Source organism: Bombus bifarius, unplaced genomic scaffold (genome assembly GCF_011952205.1).
Source record: "Bombus bifarius isolate JDL3187 unplaced genomic scaffold, Bbif_JDL3187 scf7180000009125, whole genome shotgun sequence".
Classification (NCBI taxonomy): Eukaryota; Metazoa; Arthropoda; class Insecta; order Hymenoptera; family Apidae; genus Bombus; species Bombus bifarius.
Genome location: NW_022884914.1, coordinates 3,875,667 through 3,896,269, shown reverse-complemented (window position 1 = coordinate 3,896,269; position 20,603 = coordinate 3,875,667). Strand labels below are relative to the sequence as shown.

Genomic DNA, 20,603 nt, shown 5'->3' with positions numbered 1-20,603 from the left:
CGCAATCTATTTATAAACTCAAAAAGATCATTTTCCACGTCGAAGGGAATGCTATTTCATAGTAGATTCGTGTAATCAATTGAATACTGACCAGGAAACAGGACCGAGTTTTCGATTGTTAGGATTCCTGGTTCGAAATTCAGCTTCTGCAAACAGACCCGGGTTCCGTGTTACATGCGACAGCAAGGACGGTCATTCGGAATCGGTGCTCACGACACGATGCATAATACAAATTGGTGTTCTCGCGTCTGGTTTCTGGTCGACGAGTTCTCGCGACGATCGATGGTCCATGTTCGATTGTTCCCTCAGGACTGGTGCCACGTTGTTATTACAAACGACAGCTACGTGCGAGCTGTTGCTGTCGCTCCCCTTAATTAGTACTGGAATTGGTTTAAAATAGATTCCTCTATAATTCGTTGAAAACATTCCATAATAACGTAAATTACTATTTTTCTACTACTATTTCGTACCATTTCTTTTTCATCTCCTCCGCATTTTGTTTCTATATTAAGATACTATCAATCTGATGTCTACGACAAAGAATGGATTTACTATCGTTTTATTTTATTCGATTGACGTGACATCCGTTTTCTGAAGAACTGTTATCTTGTTTTTTTTTTATTAACGTTTAAAGATAAAAAATGTCTTGTTACGTTTATTTCGACGATGGAAGAAAAGTGTTGCGATTAAATAAAGATGTATTACAATATCAAAGGGGGATTAAGGAGTATGAATGAACATACACTAGTAAGCTAGGGTTTATCATACTTAAGAACTCTTGATTCGTACGTATTAAGATTAATTATAGGATCTAAAGAATGATTTCAAGTGATATAATTATCACTGAATGAGTTCTTAATTTTTATAAACACCGGTTGCACCTTTTCGTCGTTCTCCTTTTGCAACGTTTCAAAGTTTCGCAGCTATAAATCGAGAAATCTGTAGTCACAATTTTTCTTTACAGCAATTTAATTCGTAAGAAATTATTTTATTCTCCGGTATGGATGTTTTGCGTGTTCTTCAATACGCTTCACGATTCCAGCCACTTGACGCAGCGTATTCACGATGAATGCGAATGAAAGATATCCATCAATTGCACGCGAATGCACAACACCGCAGAAAAAGCTCTATTCTCTCGTTCCGTGGAAAAAGAGAGAAAATGAATCGCCATTCTCCTGTATCCCGTCACGATAATTAGCCAAAGGAGAACGGCGAAGAAAGAGAAGGTACCGCGAGTGTCGGGTTCGAGTTGTACGCTTCGCTCCGGCTTTCTTTCAAAGCTCCGAAACTCGTCGCGCAAATAAAGAGAAGGGCCACGACAAGGACGAAGGCCGCAGCTACGCATTCATCTTTTAAAGCGGCACTTTTCAAAGCCTCACATTACGAGCCATCCAACTGCGTTACCAGAACGCTCATTCCCTGTTTGAACATCGCACGGAGGAAACACGCGATAAGTCAGATTTTTTTATTTTAAAATTGTACATTATCAAAGCCATTAATTTCGTTAAATTTTGATTATAGGCCTCTTTCGAGAAATATCTACATCAAAACTATTGATTTCAATTTTCCGGAGAAATATTAATTTCGAGAGTATTCGTTATCATTCTACTGCAGAGGTTTATGCAAACGCATACTTCTATGAATACAAGTAAGAAAATGCAACCTAGAGATACAGAGCTCTCCATTCTCTGAATATTGTAACAGATCCTTTAATATACTTTTGCATATTACATATCTACATTATGCACATCTTTGCGCGTTTAAATTTCCCATAAATGCATAATCATCCCCAGTTCAGTTATCACAGATTACATATTAAATATACCATTAGCTTTTTCATAAAAATTGTTCATAAAAATTCCTGGATATGTCGGCTACTTTTAAAATACACCAACATCTTTGGACATGGTTATTTTCCTTTCCAAACTATTGTATATCGCATGAAAATACATATAATACGTACAACGAAGCGCCTGTTTCACCCTTTCGCGCTACGTCCGTAACAACGACCACCGGCTACCCGTGTGCTCGTCGATATTTCCCATTTTTATTATTAATCTACAGCCTCGTTCGCCCTCGCTTGCTCGCCTTTTCTTAACAGAACGTACTTACACCCGTCCATCCATATTTAACGTCGTTCTCCGCCACGTGGGATACACTTCACCCTTCCTCCGTCCTAGGTAGTCGTTTTATCTTTGAGAACTAATTGTTACTGAACATGCGGTTGAACTTCTCCACGCAGAGAGGAGCCGGGAGGCCGGAAAGTGTTGTCAAGCTGAAACAGCTTTTTTCCCCCCACGGCTTTTTAAAAGCATCGAGTCGTGGATGACGCATCAGGTAGCACAACACGCTCCTTCTCCCTTGCACTCTCTCTTTACCTCGGTACCGTCGTCTAGCGACCGTGTGCACGGTAAAAAACCGAGTATCGAATGCTACCGCATGAATAAGTCCCTTTGAAGTTTCCACCACCCACGGCTTCGTTCCGAAAAATCTCGCAGCTTCAACCCCTTTAAAACGACGCGTTCTCCGTGTCGACTACAGGTCCCCTCTGCGCGCCTTTAAGCTGAGTTCACACACAGGTGCGGCCAAGTTTATCATCCACCCCTGTGATGCTTTCGTTCCACGGAACAACAGACTGAAACAGGAAGAGAAAAACGGTGAAAGAGAGATGCGGAGGTGGTGCACGTGTTTGAAAGTGTCGCGTGGGAGACGAGCTTTTGTTCGGAATTCCAGTAACTCGTCGCGTCGCTAGAAATATTTGTCCGAGATCTGTCGCGCTAGCCACCGAGCTTCCGTTTCGTACGAATTAATTATAAAGTACGAACTAACGGCATTAGCGCGTGCCACTACCAACTTTTGCATACCATTAAATTCTATTTATGACCGCGCCGACTCTGACTGAATTCAGCACTTACCACACGCTTGATTAATTTTCCATTGCCGCGCCGTCGGGACTGCAGAATCTCGTTGAGTATCTGTGATTTGTTATTGATCGAAGGATATTTGTAAATGTAGCTTCTTCGTGGGAGATTTGACGGTGCCTAAAATTTATATTATAATTAATAATTGAATAATATAATTGACAATTACGTATGATTCATAAGTAATCCATAACGATAGTTGTAGAATTTATTAATTGTATATGTATTTATGTACAGTTTATTGATTATTCTATATATGAGTAAAATTTGAAACAGTGTTAATTAATTTTAATGTTTCGTTCATTGTTAATAATAATGTTAAACAGTATAGTAGTATAGAATGTTTATCAAAATTGGGAATGGCCAATTAAATATACATTAAAAATTAATAAATATGAACGTCTCCAACTAAAATTCAAATTGTCGTTACAAAAGAAAGTAGTTTTTTATCGATCGCGTATCAATATCAACGTGATATCAATACGATGTTGTGGAAAGTAACGTCCGATGAGAAGAGCAAGCTAAGTATTATAATAAATAAGCAATCTGTTTATATTTTGCTTGTCCATCATTTGTATTGTTTCCCTTCTTTTTTTTATATTTCATACAAACAACGATTAACTTTTTATTATACTCTGCTGGAGTTCCATGGAAATCATGTTTCAAAGCACAATTTAAAATAGTGGAGTTGCATTGAATACTTATTACTGCAGTTGAGTAAGAAACATGGAAAGTGTAACAGGAACGGTAAAACGCGATACAGTACGCGCACAAAAGAACTCATTGTAGAGGAAAAGGAGTACTAAAAATAAAATACGATGGAGTATTATTGCAGAAGAACGCCATTGTAAAGGGAACGTTCAAAGAATGTTAGGTGAAATAACGTTATATCGAAGCAATGAGTATGTATCAGTGTTCGCACAAAGATCGATGCTTTTCGATCGATCCGTAATTTTTTTTTTTCTATTCTGATAACAAGTCGGCACGACTCAGACTTGAATATTTAAGCAGTTTAAACTGAGTCTAAGTCAGTAACATTTCTATACATAAAGAACCTACTGACTATACCATAAAGTAGAAATTTTGTAAAATATTCATCGAAATTAATCGGATGGACACGTGCCTTCTCCTGTCGAAGCATTCGTGGCATTCGAAAAAGATTCTCGATAGTTCGAAGTACAAGAAGAACGTAATTCTATACATTCAACTCACTTAAGAAGATACGAAATCCATAAAAATGTAAAAAATCTGTCAATTGATCTAAATCTATATTTGAGGAAGCGAAATTTCATATTGGAAAATCGATTGTTCTATTATCCGAAAATCCCATTATCCGAACAATTTTGTTCCCCTATTAGCTCGGATAAGGGACGCTCTAGCGAATTATAATAAATCAGTTCTCAAAACTGCGAGTTCTCGTCAAAATTATCTACAAACCATTTTCCGCTACATTATTATGCATTTATTTAGCTACCGTTTGCAACATCATCACGTTTCTTTATTCAATTTATGTGGTCGACCCTGTATGATTGCTAAACGAGTCGTACAATGTCGTACCTCGATAAATTTGAAATTTTCCGCGTCAGGTTCGGCGGTACGGAGAACAGGGGCGTAGTCGTAAGGCCACTGCTGTGGAAGGCTCACGTGCCAACGAGCGATTATTCGCAACCAGGTGACAATGATTTATGTCGTAGCAACGTTAGCGGCGGATTCTTGCGACCGCAGAAACCGCGATGGGTCACGAGCTGCACCCCCTTCCCTCTCTTTCTATCTCTTTCCCCGGATGACCGCGCCGATCTGGCTTCGTCGGTAATTATTTATGTTGGCCGGTCTTCGCGCGAGATGGTAATTGAATTTGCGTCCGTAGAACGGCCGCTGACCGTAATTCGTCGACTGGTCAAAGGGAGAGAGGAAGACAGAGAAACGCAGACGATTAATACTATCTTAATTGTACTCGTCGCACGAACGAAACGTGGCTGCTGACGCGCTTAAAGAGCAATTGAAGTCTTTAGGGCAATCTTCGATCGCCTCGATGTCTGAATAATGAAGCCCTGTCGCCGATTTTTGGGAGAAACAATGTGAGATATTTTACGAAGAGTACCTAGCTATTCGTTGGAAATTTCGTGGATGGATTAGAACGGTTCGTTAACGCGTAAATTGGTCGTAAGATAAATTTTGTGCTCTGCTTCGTGCGTTATAGAACATTATAAATGTTAAAGCACGCAGATACGTTTGATAAAACAAATGGCGATTTTAAAAAACATGAGAACATCATTAATACATTTTTTTATGTCAAATCGCTTTCCTCTTAGTTTATGATATTTTTAGATAGTATACTGCATTATAGGTCAGTAACTGTAGCGTTAAAAATGATTACTGGGCTGCGTTATTTATGTCCATCTATTCCTGTGACGACATCCCTCATCCAACGAAAACTGAGCGAAGAACCATGTCTAAGAACTAGAATTGATAGTTTGCAGCGGTGCCGAAGCATCGACCTAACCATCCTATAACTTATCTAAAATAAATTTACGTAACATCAGGCTGTCTCCGTTATATACTAAAAGTTGCAACATCGTCGACCTCGCGTAAAATAAATCTTCTCTTCTATAGTAAAAAAATCCGAACACCCATAACAACCCTTGGAGTCAACTCATACTTTTATCGCCCATAGAAAAATTTCGCTTTTCCCTGTGTTTACCGCCTAAAGGCGACGGCTACGTGACCGTAACGTAAAAGTCAGGCTCAAGGGTTTAGGACAGAGGAGCCGGGACTAATTCCCTTTCATACCGCGTGTCCCTACGCAAAGATAGATAAGAACCATATATGCGTACCGTGAACAACCATAAATACCACTCGTGGCCCTTTCCTCCTCGGCTTTCCCCCCTCGACCAAGCTTTCTTTCTTCTTTTCGTTTTTCAATGTTATCCGAGCGTGTACTCTGCCTCCTCTTCTCTTTTCTGTCTTTGTCTTTGCAATGGCAAACCAAGCAAAGAGGAGGCGGCCTCTGTTGCGAACCCCTCGAAGTAAGAGAGATACGCCACGGAACGGGGCGCGACATTTGCGATTCAAAGTGTTCGCAGCGGGGAAATGAAGATTAAGGGCGGAGGGTTTAAACGAACGAGAATTACGACACGTGTACTCGTGCAGTAGAGCACGAAGGGTGCTACGGATGATCTATAGCCGCCGCCCGACTCTTTTGTCCGGGTTCATTTTGTAAGTCAATATCGCAGTCAGAGGCAAAGAATCGACCTCGTACTTATAACGCTAACTGGACAGCGACTCGCGTTCCTCCAAGTGTTTCGCAAACGAACCGATTGACAGATTAATGAAATTGTTCGAATCGATCGTAGTTGGATTTTCGACCCCTTGTTATTGCGAATAAAATGTGTACTCTGCGCGATGTGTATTCTTGGCTGTTAAGGTTCTTATAGCGAATTTCTATAGATTATATCTATATATGTTCGATGATAATCGCATATACTCGTCACGGATATTTTTATTAGTTTTTCTAACTTGTCTTTATATGTTCATTACTATCGGATTGTTAATCTCGATTAGATCGTTGCGAGGATATCGAAGATTGCGGATGAAGAAACCTAAAAGATATTGGTTTTCTTAAGAATAATATCGTGGCTGTATGTATACTTATCAGAGATGTTCTGATTATCTTTGTAACTTATATATGTCTGTTTTTTATCGGTTTATCCATATGAAATTGAATCGTTGCATACCTAGTGAATTTTCATATTTGGCATTTTTTTAAAACCTGTCCATCCGTTTTTCCAAGTATTCTTACAGGAATCGATCGCAAATCGTTATTATCGATATAATTGTTCCAATTGTCTCTCACATTGTCGTACGTTGTAAACGAATTAAACAACGTTAACGAACAATTTACTTCGGAGTAATATCAGGAACAACGCTTGTTGGAAAAGTTCATAGAAGTATTAACAGCTATGTTTCTCTGTTTGCAGATAAATCTACGCCTCATTCTTGTCAGTGGTAAGACAAAAGAGTTCCTATTCAGTCCGAGCGACTCTGCGGGGGACATAGCGCACCATGTGTTTGAAAACTGGCCGGAAGGTACGTTTATTATTGGACTTGGCCCGAAGCGTGTAACGAATCTGTATTCGCTCGTTAATCAGCAGTATTCTACTTTTCCCGCAAAACGGTGCTTTCCACCCGAATAATAAAAAACAAAACGATACAGAAGGAGGGTATATAAAATAAGATTCACGAAAATCAGACGATATTTGTCAACGACCGTCGTATCGTGTGTTCACGAGATAGTCATCCGAGATAATCGTGGAGAACAATGAACGCAAGACAGTCCGATTAAGCGTCCTGTCGCGTTAATTTATCACTCGAAACTTCCCTCGGCATGATGTGTCATCGAAATTCCCTTATCATCGAGAAACTCGATGGAAATGTCGCGTTTGTCAAGACTCGCTCCTACAATTATCCAAACAATATCCGGACAGTATATACCCAGCGTGATATATTAGAAGAGCGTATCTTTCTATCGATAAATTAAACGTAGTTTATTGTTCATCCGCACTATACGATACTATTTTACGCCTGTATTTTCATCGTCTATCACTGTCCAGCCACGTGAAGCATGAAAGTGCCGGAATTGAAAACACTCGCAGAAATATATAGGCCGTGAAACATCGCTATTCATCGTGAGATATATCAGGAGCACCGAGTACAATTCAATTAGGCATGGAAGAACGCGAGATGGTGAAACGAAAAATTTCGAAACACAGTGAGAAATTTGTTACCGTGATTTATCGCGCAACGAGATTTTCCTAAAAATTATGCCTGGTATAAAAGAATGAATAGCGAAAGGGAATTGATTGATGAGCGAAGTTTCGAATACACGAATATTATTTCTGTTATACTTTTATTATGTTTTATGAATGCTTTGATAGATTAACGAAGATAATTCGTTAATTGAAGAGATTCGTTTGATTGAAAATTCGTCAGTTTCACGAAATTTATGCCACGTTGTAAGAGTATAGAAAGCATAAAAGTTTTATCGTTGGTATAAGAAAGCGATCGATACTTTTGCGATAATCATCGTTAAGCCTATTAATTACATTCATCATTACTCGGTTTTAATTTTAATCGTCGTTTAGTAAAATCAATTTGAATTCAAGTACTTTAGTGAAAAAGAAATTCCATAGAATGTCCCTAATTGAAAGTCAAATGTTGAACATCCAATGCTATATATGAAATTTCCTTTTTATTGTTACTATCTTATCGCTTTTTCTAAAGCGTAAAAAGAAACAAAGCCACATGAGATATCTCGGCAACTAATATTACTAATTTCAATAAGCTTAAGTGAAAGAAAACCATCGAACGGTATAACTGGTAAAAAGGTGATCTAAATTCTTCCTTTCGCTTTATTTTTATTTTAGCATTTCTTTGCCCTCCTTTCTTTATGAACACATGATCCTCTTATACACATAGACGTTACTTACTCTTACATCGAAATAGAAGAGAAACAAAATTGGCTTGGCCTTTGTCTTCGTGCTTTAAATACTGTAAAAGGCGAATCAAGTGGACTTCCATTCTTCTAAGTAGCGTGTTTCAATGCAAATCTCTGGGATACTTGGCAAGTAACCCGTTTAATATTAAAATGCATTCAGCGACCGCATCTTCTGCTATCTCGAATTGTCGCGCCAGAATTACTTTGGTCCTGAATGGCAGGAAAGAAAAGTTGCATTACCGTTAATACAGTTTCATCAACTTAGGTGGCATTGCTCGGAAGTCCCCTAATTACCTGCCTTAAATTTCCGGTATGTTACATTGTGGTCTAATTATTGTACCTTTCATGGAAATCTTCTTTTCTCCTCGATATTTCATTCGATATTTCATTGTTACGTGGAATTACGTGCACGTATTATGTATCTATGTATATCAGTTTGTCTTGTGTTTCGTTACAATTTATTATTCATTTCCCCTTTCGTTATACTTGCTAGAATCATCCTCTGATAGAATTAAAAGTTTTACACTAATTATGTAATAATATTCAAAAATGCTCATAACACCAAATATATATAATTGTTTAAACACTATAGAATTTAAAAGAACCATTCAAAGGGACAAAAGTAATTTCTATTTTTAATTTCTAGTTCGAGACTACTACAATTCTTTGCGCATCTTTAACGCTAGAACTACTAGCGGCTAAAGTATAAAAATTGTACTAAGGAAATCAAACTCAAAGGTACATGAAAAATCACATGATGGAAGGCAAGATTTTACCAAACATCATTCAAATACCCAACAACGCACTGTTGTAAATCTATTTCCCATGAAAAATTATCATTATTGATCATTGTTAACTATAGTTGACCCTTGAACAACGCATGGATTATAGGCACAGACACTCCTCATAGTCGAAAATCCACCTATGATATTTGATTCTCAGGAAATAGCTATATCTGTACGCATATGTATATAACATATGTACATACACGTGTTATTGCTGTATTCTCGTAATAAAAGAAATAAAAAAAAAAAAGAAAATGTTATTAAGAAAATTATAAATATACATATAAGGAAGAGAAAATACATACACATGTACAACATATAAATACTAATATATACTTATATTATTTATACATATATTATATTTATACTGTGCTGATGTGACGATCGACACACGGCTGATCTCACGCAACGTCAATAATATGAGCATAGTCTGACGCGATCGTCTTTTTTTTTTAAATGCTCTTCATCAGACATCTGGTTTGTTACAAAGTCATGGTTTATTACGCGGATTATGTGAGTAAATGTGTATCTCCTACAACAACTGACCGAGAAAATAATCCGCGTGTAACCAATTTCTCGTTGTTTGACGGTCAACTGTACTCTGGTAGTTCTAGTGTTAAGAAACCCAAAGCTACAAGTCCATTACAATCCGCCAAATACCTTGAAGAAACACGTCGCGCCATGTCACAACCTTATCCTTCACAATAGAGCCTCTCCAATTCCCTGTGCGTTCTATTCCGTGCTCTGTTACATCGTCGTCGAGTAAATCCAGACGACGAACGGTCGAAAGAAAGTCGAGGGAAGGTTCACGTTCACGGAACGTGTGCCAGGAACCGGCTGATGGGATTATCAACGCGAAGCTTCCGCGTTTTCCGGTACAGCGGGCGCAGTTATATTTTTTTCCCGTTTCGTCGTCGTCGACTCGGCCGGTGAAAAACGTTGAAAATATTCGAGGCAAGGTCGTAGCTCCGATATCTACTGGCGTCCATTTCTTTTTTCTCTTTGTCTTTTCAGATTGGGCGGAAGAGGCAGTCGCTAAAGCGGAGATCCTGCGGTTAATCTACCAGGGACGTTTTCTGCACAGCAATGTTACGCTCGGTGCTCTTGGGCTTCCTTTCGGGAAAACCACGGTGATGCATCTGGTCCCACGAGAGAACCTTCCCGAGCCTAATTCTCAAGGTAAATCATCGAACAGCCGGTACCCTGTTTACCCTATCGGGGGGGGGGGGGGACGACAAGCGATGTTCTCCACCTAAGGGGAAGAAGAAGAGCCTTTGTGCTATCAGCCAAGATTGAGCACGGTTTAATCCACAAACGGCGAATTCTCTCGAGCGAATATATTATAGTAGCAGTCGATCGTTTCAGTCTTCAATAAGAGGTTTATTAGGGAAACTCTCGGATTTTTCTAACTATGGTTTCTCACACTTAAGGTATTTTATTATTTATTATGTTATATAGGGCGCAGAGAGATATATTTATTAGGTAGACATAATTATAGCAATTTTATGAAATAGTAGATTGTATACGAATCAAATGTCTTGCAAGTAATTGACCGAGACCCGGTAGTATCAGATAGATGTAAATATGTCAGTTTTATTAGAATTGCGATAGAGGACTATTTTTCGTTAGTACTACATCGTTTTTTTCCATTTCTTCTACAACATATCGTGGGGCTTATTGCTGAGGAATAGTTCTTTCTGGTATATTTATGTGTCCATTGTTTGCGATTGATCGTGATGAACGAAAGGGAACGAAAAGGCAGAAGAAAGAAGAGAAGGTGGGGAAAAAGAAAAAGAAAAAAATAGAAGCGAAAGTAAAATGGGAATAGAAAGGGGAAAAGAGGAGGAAAATGAAGGAGGAGAAGAAGAAAGTGAAGGGAACTGGTAAGAACAGACGGGAAGAGAACAGATGGGACGAGAAAGAAAGGGAAGAGGAGGAAGGCAAGCCATTACTTTCGTTTGCTGTTTCTACTCGCTCCAGGGGTCGTGTCGTACGTAATATAAGACTGGTATATTCCGCTGCCTGACCTCATTTCGTCTGTTTACAGATCTGTAACTATTAAAACATCCCAAAAATTATAGCCAATTAGATGTATTATTAAATTAATCCAATTAATTTAATAACTGATACGACGTATCATTTAATCCATTGTACATTCAGTTATCAAGTTGAAGAATGAAAAGTTTATGGCGTTATATAAACTTCAGTAAAATTTAAGTTTTATTCCCTCTCGATGTATTTTTCTCTATTTTCAAATTTGTAAGGGATTCATAGGTATCTTGTTTCTCATGATTCAAGCTGTACAATATCAGACAAGTCGAAACGGACTGATATCCACCAGATGGAAGGGTTGAAGAACAGCCGTGAATACGCGTGCACCGTTACTTTATTTTATTGTACGCGGTTCACGTTCCTCACGGAATAAACATGCAACCCTGTTTATACACGCTCCAACTCATTGTTTTTCTTTCCCTGGGGCGTCCTCGTTAATCCTGTTACTTTTGTATATCCGGATGCATCCGAGATAAAAGCGATATTTTACGTTCTCTATAGCTACCATGTAAATTTCTACTCCTATTTTTCATCTTTGATTTTGTTAATCCACCTTCGTTTCTAGATTGTTTTTTAGCGATTGCTCTTAACGAATATTGTGCTTAGATTTGATGTTACGCAAAGCTAAAGTGTGCAACATCGTTTACGTGAATCGTTCGAGATTTAAGATCGTAATGTACATGTTGATTTTTGGTTTATATCGATGAAATCTATTACTTTAGGTAATAAAGATATGGAGTTTGATTCGACCGTAATAGAAAGGGAAAAGGTGAAATAAAATTGATTTTATCGCGATATATATCACGCATGGAATGAGGTATTCATTTATATAATTGTTGGGTTTACAATTTCAAGAAAATGTGGAACAGAGTATTTCATTGTTAGATTGTAAATTATAAGATCAATGCATTTGATAATCTTTTTACTTCTTGGAACTAGATCTAGATAGATTTCCTTAACACGTGAAAAAACACTCCATCTTTAGGAACAAGAAAATCCATCCAAGAAAAACACCTATCCTATCTTTATTTCAAAATCTACTGCGATGCAAAGACGTATTACTTGAAATTGCTTTTCTTAACTCTTTAAGATTTCATTCTTTCTATGGAAAGCTAGATATATCATTTTCGTTCTCTTAATTTCGTTCTGTTAAAATTATTTCCAAATACTTGTTCCCAAGGCGTAAAATAATCATATTGTGTATTCCATATCATAATATCACGAGCAACACCATCGTCTAAAGATCCCAATCTCGTTTTTCCTAATTACAGGTCTTCTGCCTAATGGCGGATACATGCACGTTCAGCCTGACAACACTCTACATCCCGAATATGATTAACAAAACGTTCGAAAAAGAAAAAAAAATTCAATTCCACAATACTCCAAATCCCAGTGTGTGTCCATGATCATCGTTCCTGTACATCAATCCCTTCGCGATCTTGAGAAAAGAAATTACATGGCAGAACTCACGGTACTTAATTGCTGTTTACTTGCAGGTATTAACTTTGTTATTGTCGACGACACAACAAATATGATTTACGGTGCGGTAAGCACATACTTAACCCGTGTTTCCTCCGTAGAGAAATGAGAAGAAAGAGAATCGAGTGTCTCGCTTTACGGTCCGCGGCCGGAAGTCGAGGACAACGGTCCTTTCGTGCACGCGGAAAAGGATCACGACTCTCTGCTTTTATGTTACGTTTAGCTAGAAATGACAAACGTGTGCGTCACGCTGCGTAACGCGGATGTTACACGTAAATCCGCCTGTATTCTTTTCATTTTATATTTTTCTTTACGAATCTTGGAATAACCGTGTAATTTATCATCTTATCAGAAGGAATTTTTTATACTCTTTCTCCCTGCTTATCTGTCGTTATAATAAAAAAGTTAATATATTTTGTTTTATGAAATGTTTTTGATATGAGTAATTTGTTTCTGATACAGCGGAGTAAATATTAGACAGCGATTACACGTAATCAATTTCGCTGAATAAATGGCGCGCAAGATTATTTAGGTAGGAGAAGAGTAATCAATTAGTTTTATAAAACGTTTTTTTTTCATACAGTAGAGCTAAGACGAAGTAACAATTAAATTTAACCAATCTTACTGAATGATTTAGAGGATTATATACAGGGTGGTTGGTAACTGGTGGTACAAGCGGAAAGGGGTTGATTCTACGCGAAAAAAGAAGTCAAAAATATAGAATAAAAATTTTTCGTTCGAGGCTTTGTTTTCGAGAAAATCGACTTTGAATTTTCGCTCGGTACGCGTGCACTTTATCACGCCTCGTTATAACGGATCTCGCTGTAGATCGTTGTCTCGATGGAAAAATTAAAAAAAAAATTTCTATTCTATATTTTCGATTTCTTTTTTCACGTAGAATCACCCCCTTTCCGCTTGTACCGCCAGTTACCATCCACCCTGTATATACGAGAAATCTTCTTTAAGTCATATCATATAGTTTGGAGTTCTCTATATAATTAGAATGTTACTGTTCTTCTATATATATATATATATATATATATATATGTATATATATATATAATATTCTAATTATAATATTCTAATTATAATATTCTAATTATTTTAATATATATATATATATATATATATATATATATATATATATAATATTCTAATTATATAGAAAACTCCAAACTATACGATATGTCTTGAAGAGAAATCTTCTTCAAGTGGTATCATTTATTCCAAAACGCTCTATTTGATTAATGTACGACTGACCGAAATAACTTATCGATTTGAAAAGAATCAAGACGTAGTTTTCACATATGGATATTGGGAGAGTTCGAATAACAAAAGCGTCGCTTCTCTGTTACAGATCAGAGGCAAAAAAGTAAAGGTGGCGGGAGTAGTTGCTGCTCAGCTTCCTGTTGCATACTTTAAAGAAAACGTTGGCTGCCCTGGATATATTTTGAGGTCGTTCCGTGTGAGAGCCAGCTCCCACGTTCTTCTAGCTGAGCCATGGTTTCTAAGGTTTCGATGCTGATGTATCACTGTTAGTGGCTGAGCATTGTGAGCAGTGTAGCAAAACGAAGTTGTCGCACCCCTGTTGCTAATTCATCTAAATTACAAACGAATGAAAAAGAGAGAAAAAGGAAAGAATTTACATTGGTTTGCCCGCATGCTAGAACGATGAAAGAGAAAACATCGTTCATCGTCCCAGATGAACAAATTCTTTCGTCGTCGTTAACATAGAAAAAAAAAAAAACGTAAAAAGGAAAAAAGAAGGAGACAAAAATTATAGTGAAAATGTCTTGAAAGGCAAGATCCATATGTTCATAATTGGAGGAAATTTAAACGTGACCAATGCCAAACAATATGACCTACATAAAAGCTACATCCTATTTTGTTCGCTAGTAACCATGTACTCTTGACCGGTGTGTTTACACTGAAAATCTATTTATAATCCATCTCGCGACAGAAGATCGGCAAACACGTTTTTAGGGATATCGATGACCCAGTTCGACTATGGACATTGGAACGCGTGACGTTGAGAAGCCGTTCAACCCTCCATGATCGAGAAAGTCAAGAGGAAGTTACGCTACTTGTGGGGCATCGGCGATTGATTCGGCTCTCGAAGCCTATTAATTACACGTGTAAAATGGGGCAAAAAGATAATTCCATTAAAATCAATTTTTCGTTGGGAAAGAGATTAGGACACGGTAGAGCCTTTCGAAAAGAATGGAGGACGATGGTACGCGTTCTTGAACGGCGCTACACGATGCTTAGAAACTCAACCACTATCCGATTATACTGCAGTGTTAAATAGTAATTATTATTGTAGACGGTATCCGTGTGTGTATGGGTGTGTGTGTGTTGCGTACGAATGAGTGTGTTACGTTTGAAAGATCGACGGAAAGTGAGAATGACTGGAAAAGAACGAAAGAGAGAGAGAGAAAGAGAGAAAGAAATTTATGTTGTGATATGCAGGTAGTGAATATAATTATATATTATACATACTATTATTAAAATTATATATTATATATATATATATATGAAATTATATATATAAATATATAATGGTATGAGACATGTTGACAAGCAGTTAAACTCTCATACACAGGATAGACTTTATTATCATGAATTTAAAGTAATATTATGACGCCACTTCGAGAGTTTAGTATTCTGGAATAAGATTACAGAGGAAAATGAACATTGGATCTCTAATGGTAGTTATGATTAAATAAACACTCAAATATATTTCCTGTTAGCTCCTTCTTCTCCATTCCTGTTCCCTCCATTGTTTCCTTCGTCCTCGTAAAACCCCTGTTCCTCCCTTTATCCTCATCCCTCAGCCCGTTTCGATTCATCACAACCCTCTCCCTCGTCACTTTATTCTGTTTCCACCCGTCCATTTCCTCTTTTTTTCCTTTTTTTTTTTTACTTTTTTTTTTATATCGATCGGGCCTAGAAACGTCATTCATAGACCCAAACGATCAATTCATGTTATAGGTGAGAGTATACCCAATATCGCGAGTATTGATTATAGTTAGGTCCAACCAAACCATTTTACGATAAGTTGTAGCCTACTCTGTACTCAACTATACTACTGTATAATGTACTATGACTCTTACCAATGCATAATACGTGTATATATAATGTTCTTATGTAGTGAAATTCATCGTGAGGCGAAACGATGCCGGATGTTTATTTAATTTATTATCGTATGGAACGTCGACGGACAATGCGTTTCTTTACACATTCGAGATCGTCGGTATCTGCTTGACTCATAAACCTGTGTACCATAGAAATTCAACTTGGCGCATGTGTTTCTTAATTCATTATAGGCCATCATTTCTGAAAAATGTAATAATTCTAAGGATGAAAAATTACGAACGAAATTGTTGTTAGTTCGAAATGTTCTTTACGATTTGTTTATCGCGTCTTATGAAATTTAAAGAAAAATTTTTATCGCGTTGTTGACTGGTGACATTGAAAAATTAAAAATCGGATATATAGCAATCTCGGAAGGAGATTAGAAAAAATGATATAAAAATATCGTTATCGCACATAGTTGCTTTCTTATTCGGCTTATTCTTTCATATTCCTCGAGTATGTAGATACATAGTTCTTAATCGATCGAAACACGCGCATTTCTCCTCGTATAAGAAAATAATACGCCTATTTAAATAATTGGTACGTTGAGTGCATGCAGATACGATTATAGGTTTATGGGGATGGCTAGCACTATGATTTAGCATTTTAATGTCTGATTTCGCGATCGACTTATCATCAATCAATGTGTCGCCGTTTTCGTTTTTGTTCAGATTTCCTTTCCGATTCCTTTTCTCGTCTTTTCTTTTCCTTTTTCGGTTTAAGTACTGTTAAGACATAGATTATCCGTATGAATGCTGTTTATAAAATTAACAAATTATTTAGCGAGTAAGTTTGAAAAATTGCGAATAAACACATCACACGTACACGTACACGCTCATGAATATGGACTATAGAGAAGTAAAACACGATGCCGATGGTACACGATCTTTTCAACTTTAATCAACGAGATCGATCACAGAACACGAATAATAATTGTACTGGTGAAATTGTCGCAAAGGCGAAACCGATTTCCATTTATTTCGACATCGCGAGGTAAAACGACACGTGTATAGAACACAGGAAAACAAAAAAAAGGGAAAGAAAGAAAGAAAGGAAGAAGTTGCTCTGTAATAAGCTTGTTGTATAGTTCCTTTGACGTTACAATATTACTTTAAAGTCTCGCTAAAGAAGAAACGAAGCGTGTTTGTTCGAAACGCAAGATGAAAAAAAGATAACAAAGAAACAAACAGAATGGAACTCTGTCGTCGAAGTTAATACGAATAGGACAACTTTCCTTCTGCTAGGTGAATCGTTCGAAATTTTACCTCGTCTATCGTAAGAGCTATTTTGAGCGTTGTGACACGATATGAGAATCGAGCGCGCGATATATTCTTTGTATAAAAAAAAAAAAAAAAGAAAGGTGTTCCGACTAGAAAGAACATTCGACGACGAACGAAAACCCAGCTTTTACCATCTCCCCCCCTAAAAAAAAAAAAAGAACAAAAACGTGTTTACAAGATAGTTAATCACCATCGTCGCGAAAACCACCAAAAATCACTCCGTCTCTTTCTCTCTGTGTCTAAATATCGATGTCCGTTGTTCTTGTTTTACGTTCGTCGTACTTTACGAAGATGATCTCACACCGAACGCAAGGCGAATGAAAGAGAGAAGAAAAGAGAAAGAGAGAGAGAGAGAGAAGGAAACACACGTATCGCACCCACCACGAGAGCCGTATCGAGTCGAGAAAAAAAAAGGAAAATGGAAATGAAATTGTGAACGCCATGGAACTTCCGAGAGATCACGAGGAGGGGAATTAATTGAAAAAACAAAAACGAAAAAAAACAAAGAAACTGTAATAGTGTATTATATATAAAACTATACGCCTGACTCTATTTGCTGTTTAAACGAGAAAGATGATAAATGAAAATAAAATGGTATTCTTAAATACAAAAAAAAAGTAATAATTATAATATTAATAATAATAATATTAATAATAATAATATTAATAATAATAATGAATAATTAATAATAATAATAAACAGTCTACGAGGAATATAACTTACACACACTTACATCATATCAAAATTTCTAGCGGTTAAGAATCAAATCATAGATTTATTTCTACACATAAACGCGTCTTTTCCGATCGAAATGCGACCGCATAATACCATTGTACAACCAACGTACAAAAAAAGAAAAAAAAAAAGGAAAGAAAACACAATTTTGATTCTTCATTAACGAGCATCACGTGCATCATAACCGAGCAAAACTATTAACCAGTTGGCACCAACGCGAATATTCATTATTTACGACGCGTAAATCGTATGAAACTCGGGGATCGTTCGCGATCCTCGATCCGTCGTTTTCTCGCGTAAAATGAGCTGATTACAGGTTTTCATCGCGTATAACGTGAAAAACGAGGCTAGAGACCGGGCTGGAAAATTGTTGTTATAGTCGTATAGAATGGGACAATGCGTGAACACAGCGAGACCGAACGTGATTTTACTCGAGATGTTCGATAATGTCTGATGCGTTGGTTTCTTTCGTTGTGTTCAAGCACGTTCAAGCGGAGAAGAAGAAGAAGAAGAAGAAGAAGAAGAAGCGGAAGAAGAAAGCTAGTTTGACGGAGAAGAAGGGAATTTGATAAAGCGTTGCGAGACCGCCAGGAAGATTTTTCATTTGCGAATCGAAAACCGTAGTCAATTCAGTTTACCACGAATTTCGATCAGACGTTGCATGCATTGGGGATTTCTCGTCTCTCAGATAGAGCATTGTTATCGCTAGTCAGACAAATTTTATCGACCGCGGGAGCATATTGGCGGATCAACGAAACGATGATAATATATTAAACGCCGTAATATTCCAGATATTGTAAAGAACGTTATAATTTTATCGCTGTTCCGGCAAACTTAAAATAGATGGTTGTAAAATGCATCGATTAAAACGACAAAATCAAAATAACATAACGATCGTCATATACGCGGCAAACAAACGGGAGTTTTACCTGAGACGAAGTAAAAAAAAAAAAAGGGGCGGAACAATGATCGTAACGAATATTAAGCTTCGTTCGTAAGCAAACATTCCAAAAAATATTAAGAAAAAAGAAATCGAGTCCCACCTTCGTGTTTAAAAAACGTGAGCCCCCTGTCCCTCCCCCCTCTTGTAACCCCCTGTTTTAATGAATCGTCCCACTTAAGCCGTGTTAAAGAAGAGAAATCGTATTAGAGATTCCGTGTTATTCGATGTTGAAAAGTAATCGTAGCACTTTACGATGTGATCGTAATCGATGGAACGGTTGTAATTAATGGCTGAAAATAATAATTTGAACGCAGGTGAAACACACGCGCGTGAATTCTTCCTCGCACGCCGTGTACACACGATCTTTATCGACGTCGAGATTCACGATTTAACGACAAAGATAAAAAAGCGAAAAAAAAGAAGAAGAAGAAGAAGAGAATAACGAAATGTACAAAGCAAACTATCTAATTTTATACGGAAATCGGGCTGTAATGATTTTACTTGAGATCCGTGAAACATTAAAAAAAGAATAATAAATTTCGTGCGCGACACTGAAATTCTACTTTAGAACCAAACGACGTATTGTTGTATAAAATTATTCTCTGACGACCTCTAAACTCTCTTCAAGTGACAAATAATCCTAATTCTTCGTTGCTTTGACGTTTCACAGTTTGAAAACAGTATTTTTCTAGGCAAATCGTTTGTATTCACGCGACACACACACACACACGCACACACACACGTACACAACACACACAACACACACATGATCACATACGAATGCGCGAGTTCGTGAAAATCGATTTCGAAGGAAAAAGAAAGGAATGCATCCACGCGATTTCATTAAATATATATTTTTTTTTGTTTCGTTCCATATATTCGCTGAAATTGATCATCGATTCTTTCGTTTCGTTTGTTTTTCTGAAAAAAAAAAAACATCTGGTTTCTTTCTTTTCTTTTCTTTTCTTTTCTTTTTTTTCCTTTTTTCTCCCTGTGTATCTAGAAACTGCGTGAAATTTCAAAAACGATTGAAAGTTAAGAAGAAATCTACTTCACACGTGAGAATGTTTAATTTGCTCTCGGAGGGAAAACAGTTTCGAGCTAAAAATGTCTTTTAATCCTTTGACAAGAAGGAGATGTATAAAAGGTTTTCAACTGGCCGTCCTACATAGAATATGGCGAATGTTAAATATATTATTTGAAAGCTATCCTACGAATTGCCATAACTTATTGATGCGTGTAAATTGTAAACAAAGGATCCAACATTAACTAACGTTAAAGGTGTAAACAAAATGTAACACGCAATAATTTTTGTAGACCTTACGTTAATAAAACCGATGTTAATGAATTCTTCCATAAATTCCTATTGATTCGAATATGTAAAATAATTTCGAAGAATGAAGCGGTAAATCTAATTAAAATAAAGAGGAAAGGGAAAGAAACACTGAACTTGTACTGACGATTAATTTACAATATCTGCGTGTTAATTTTACGATAATGTAATGGAAAAGGGGGAAAAAGAACGTTAAGAACGAACAATAGTAAAATGACACACTCATTTAATGTCTCATACATCCCTATTCTGTTTATGTACTTGCTGTACGAAGTTTCATTTTTTGCCAAGTGTCTCTATGTAATTGTATCATTTTAAACGCAGTCAAGTATCTTATCATACATGTAACATAGAATAAGGAGTATATCATGCCATAAAAGTGACAATGGTAAACGTTTCTAAACGAGAAATCATATAGTGATAACAACCATAATCATTCACCACAA

At 37.0% G+C, this 20,603-nt stretch overlaps 1 protein-coding gene across 1 annotated transcript in view; it reads left to right on the top strand.

The window, feature by feature from the left end:
- LOC117213769 (ubiquitin-like protein 3) overlaps positions 1-20,172 on the top strand; it is a 112,527-nt gene extending 92,355 nt beyond the window's left edge. The window contains exons 2-4 of the mRNA XM_033459401.1: positions 6,899-7,007; positions 10,215-10,379; positions 14,089-20,172. Coding sequence (XP_033315292.1) covers positions 6,899-7,007; positions 10,215-10,379; positions 14,089-14,153 — 339 coding nt within the window. The 3' untranslated portion in view covers positions 14,154-20,172. The remainder of the gene's footprint in view (positions 1-6,898; positions 7,008-10,214; positions 10,380-14,088) is intronic.
- The last annotated feature ends 431 nt before the right edge of the window (positions 20,173-20,603 follow it).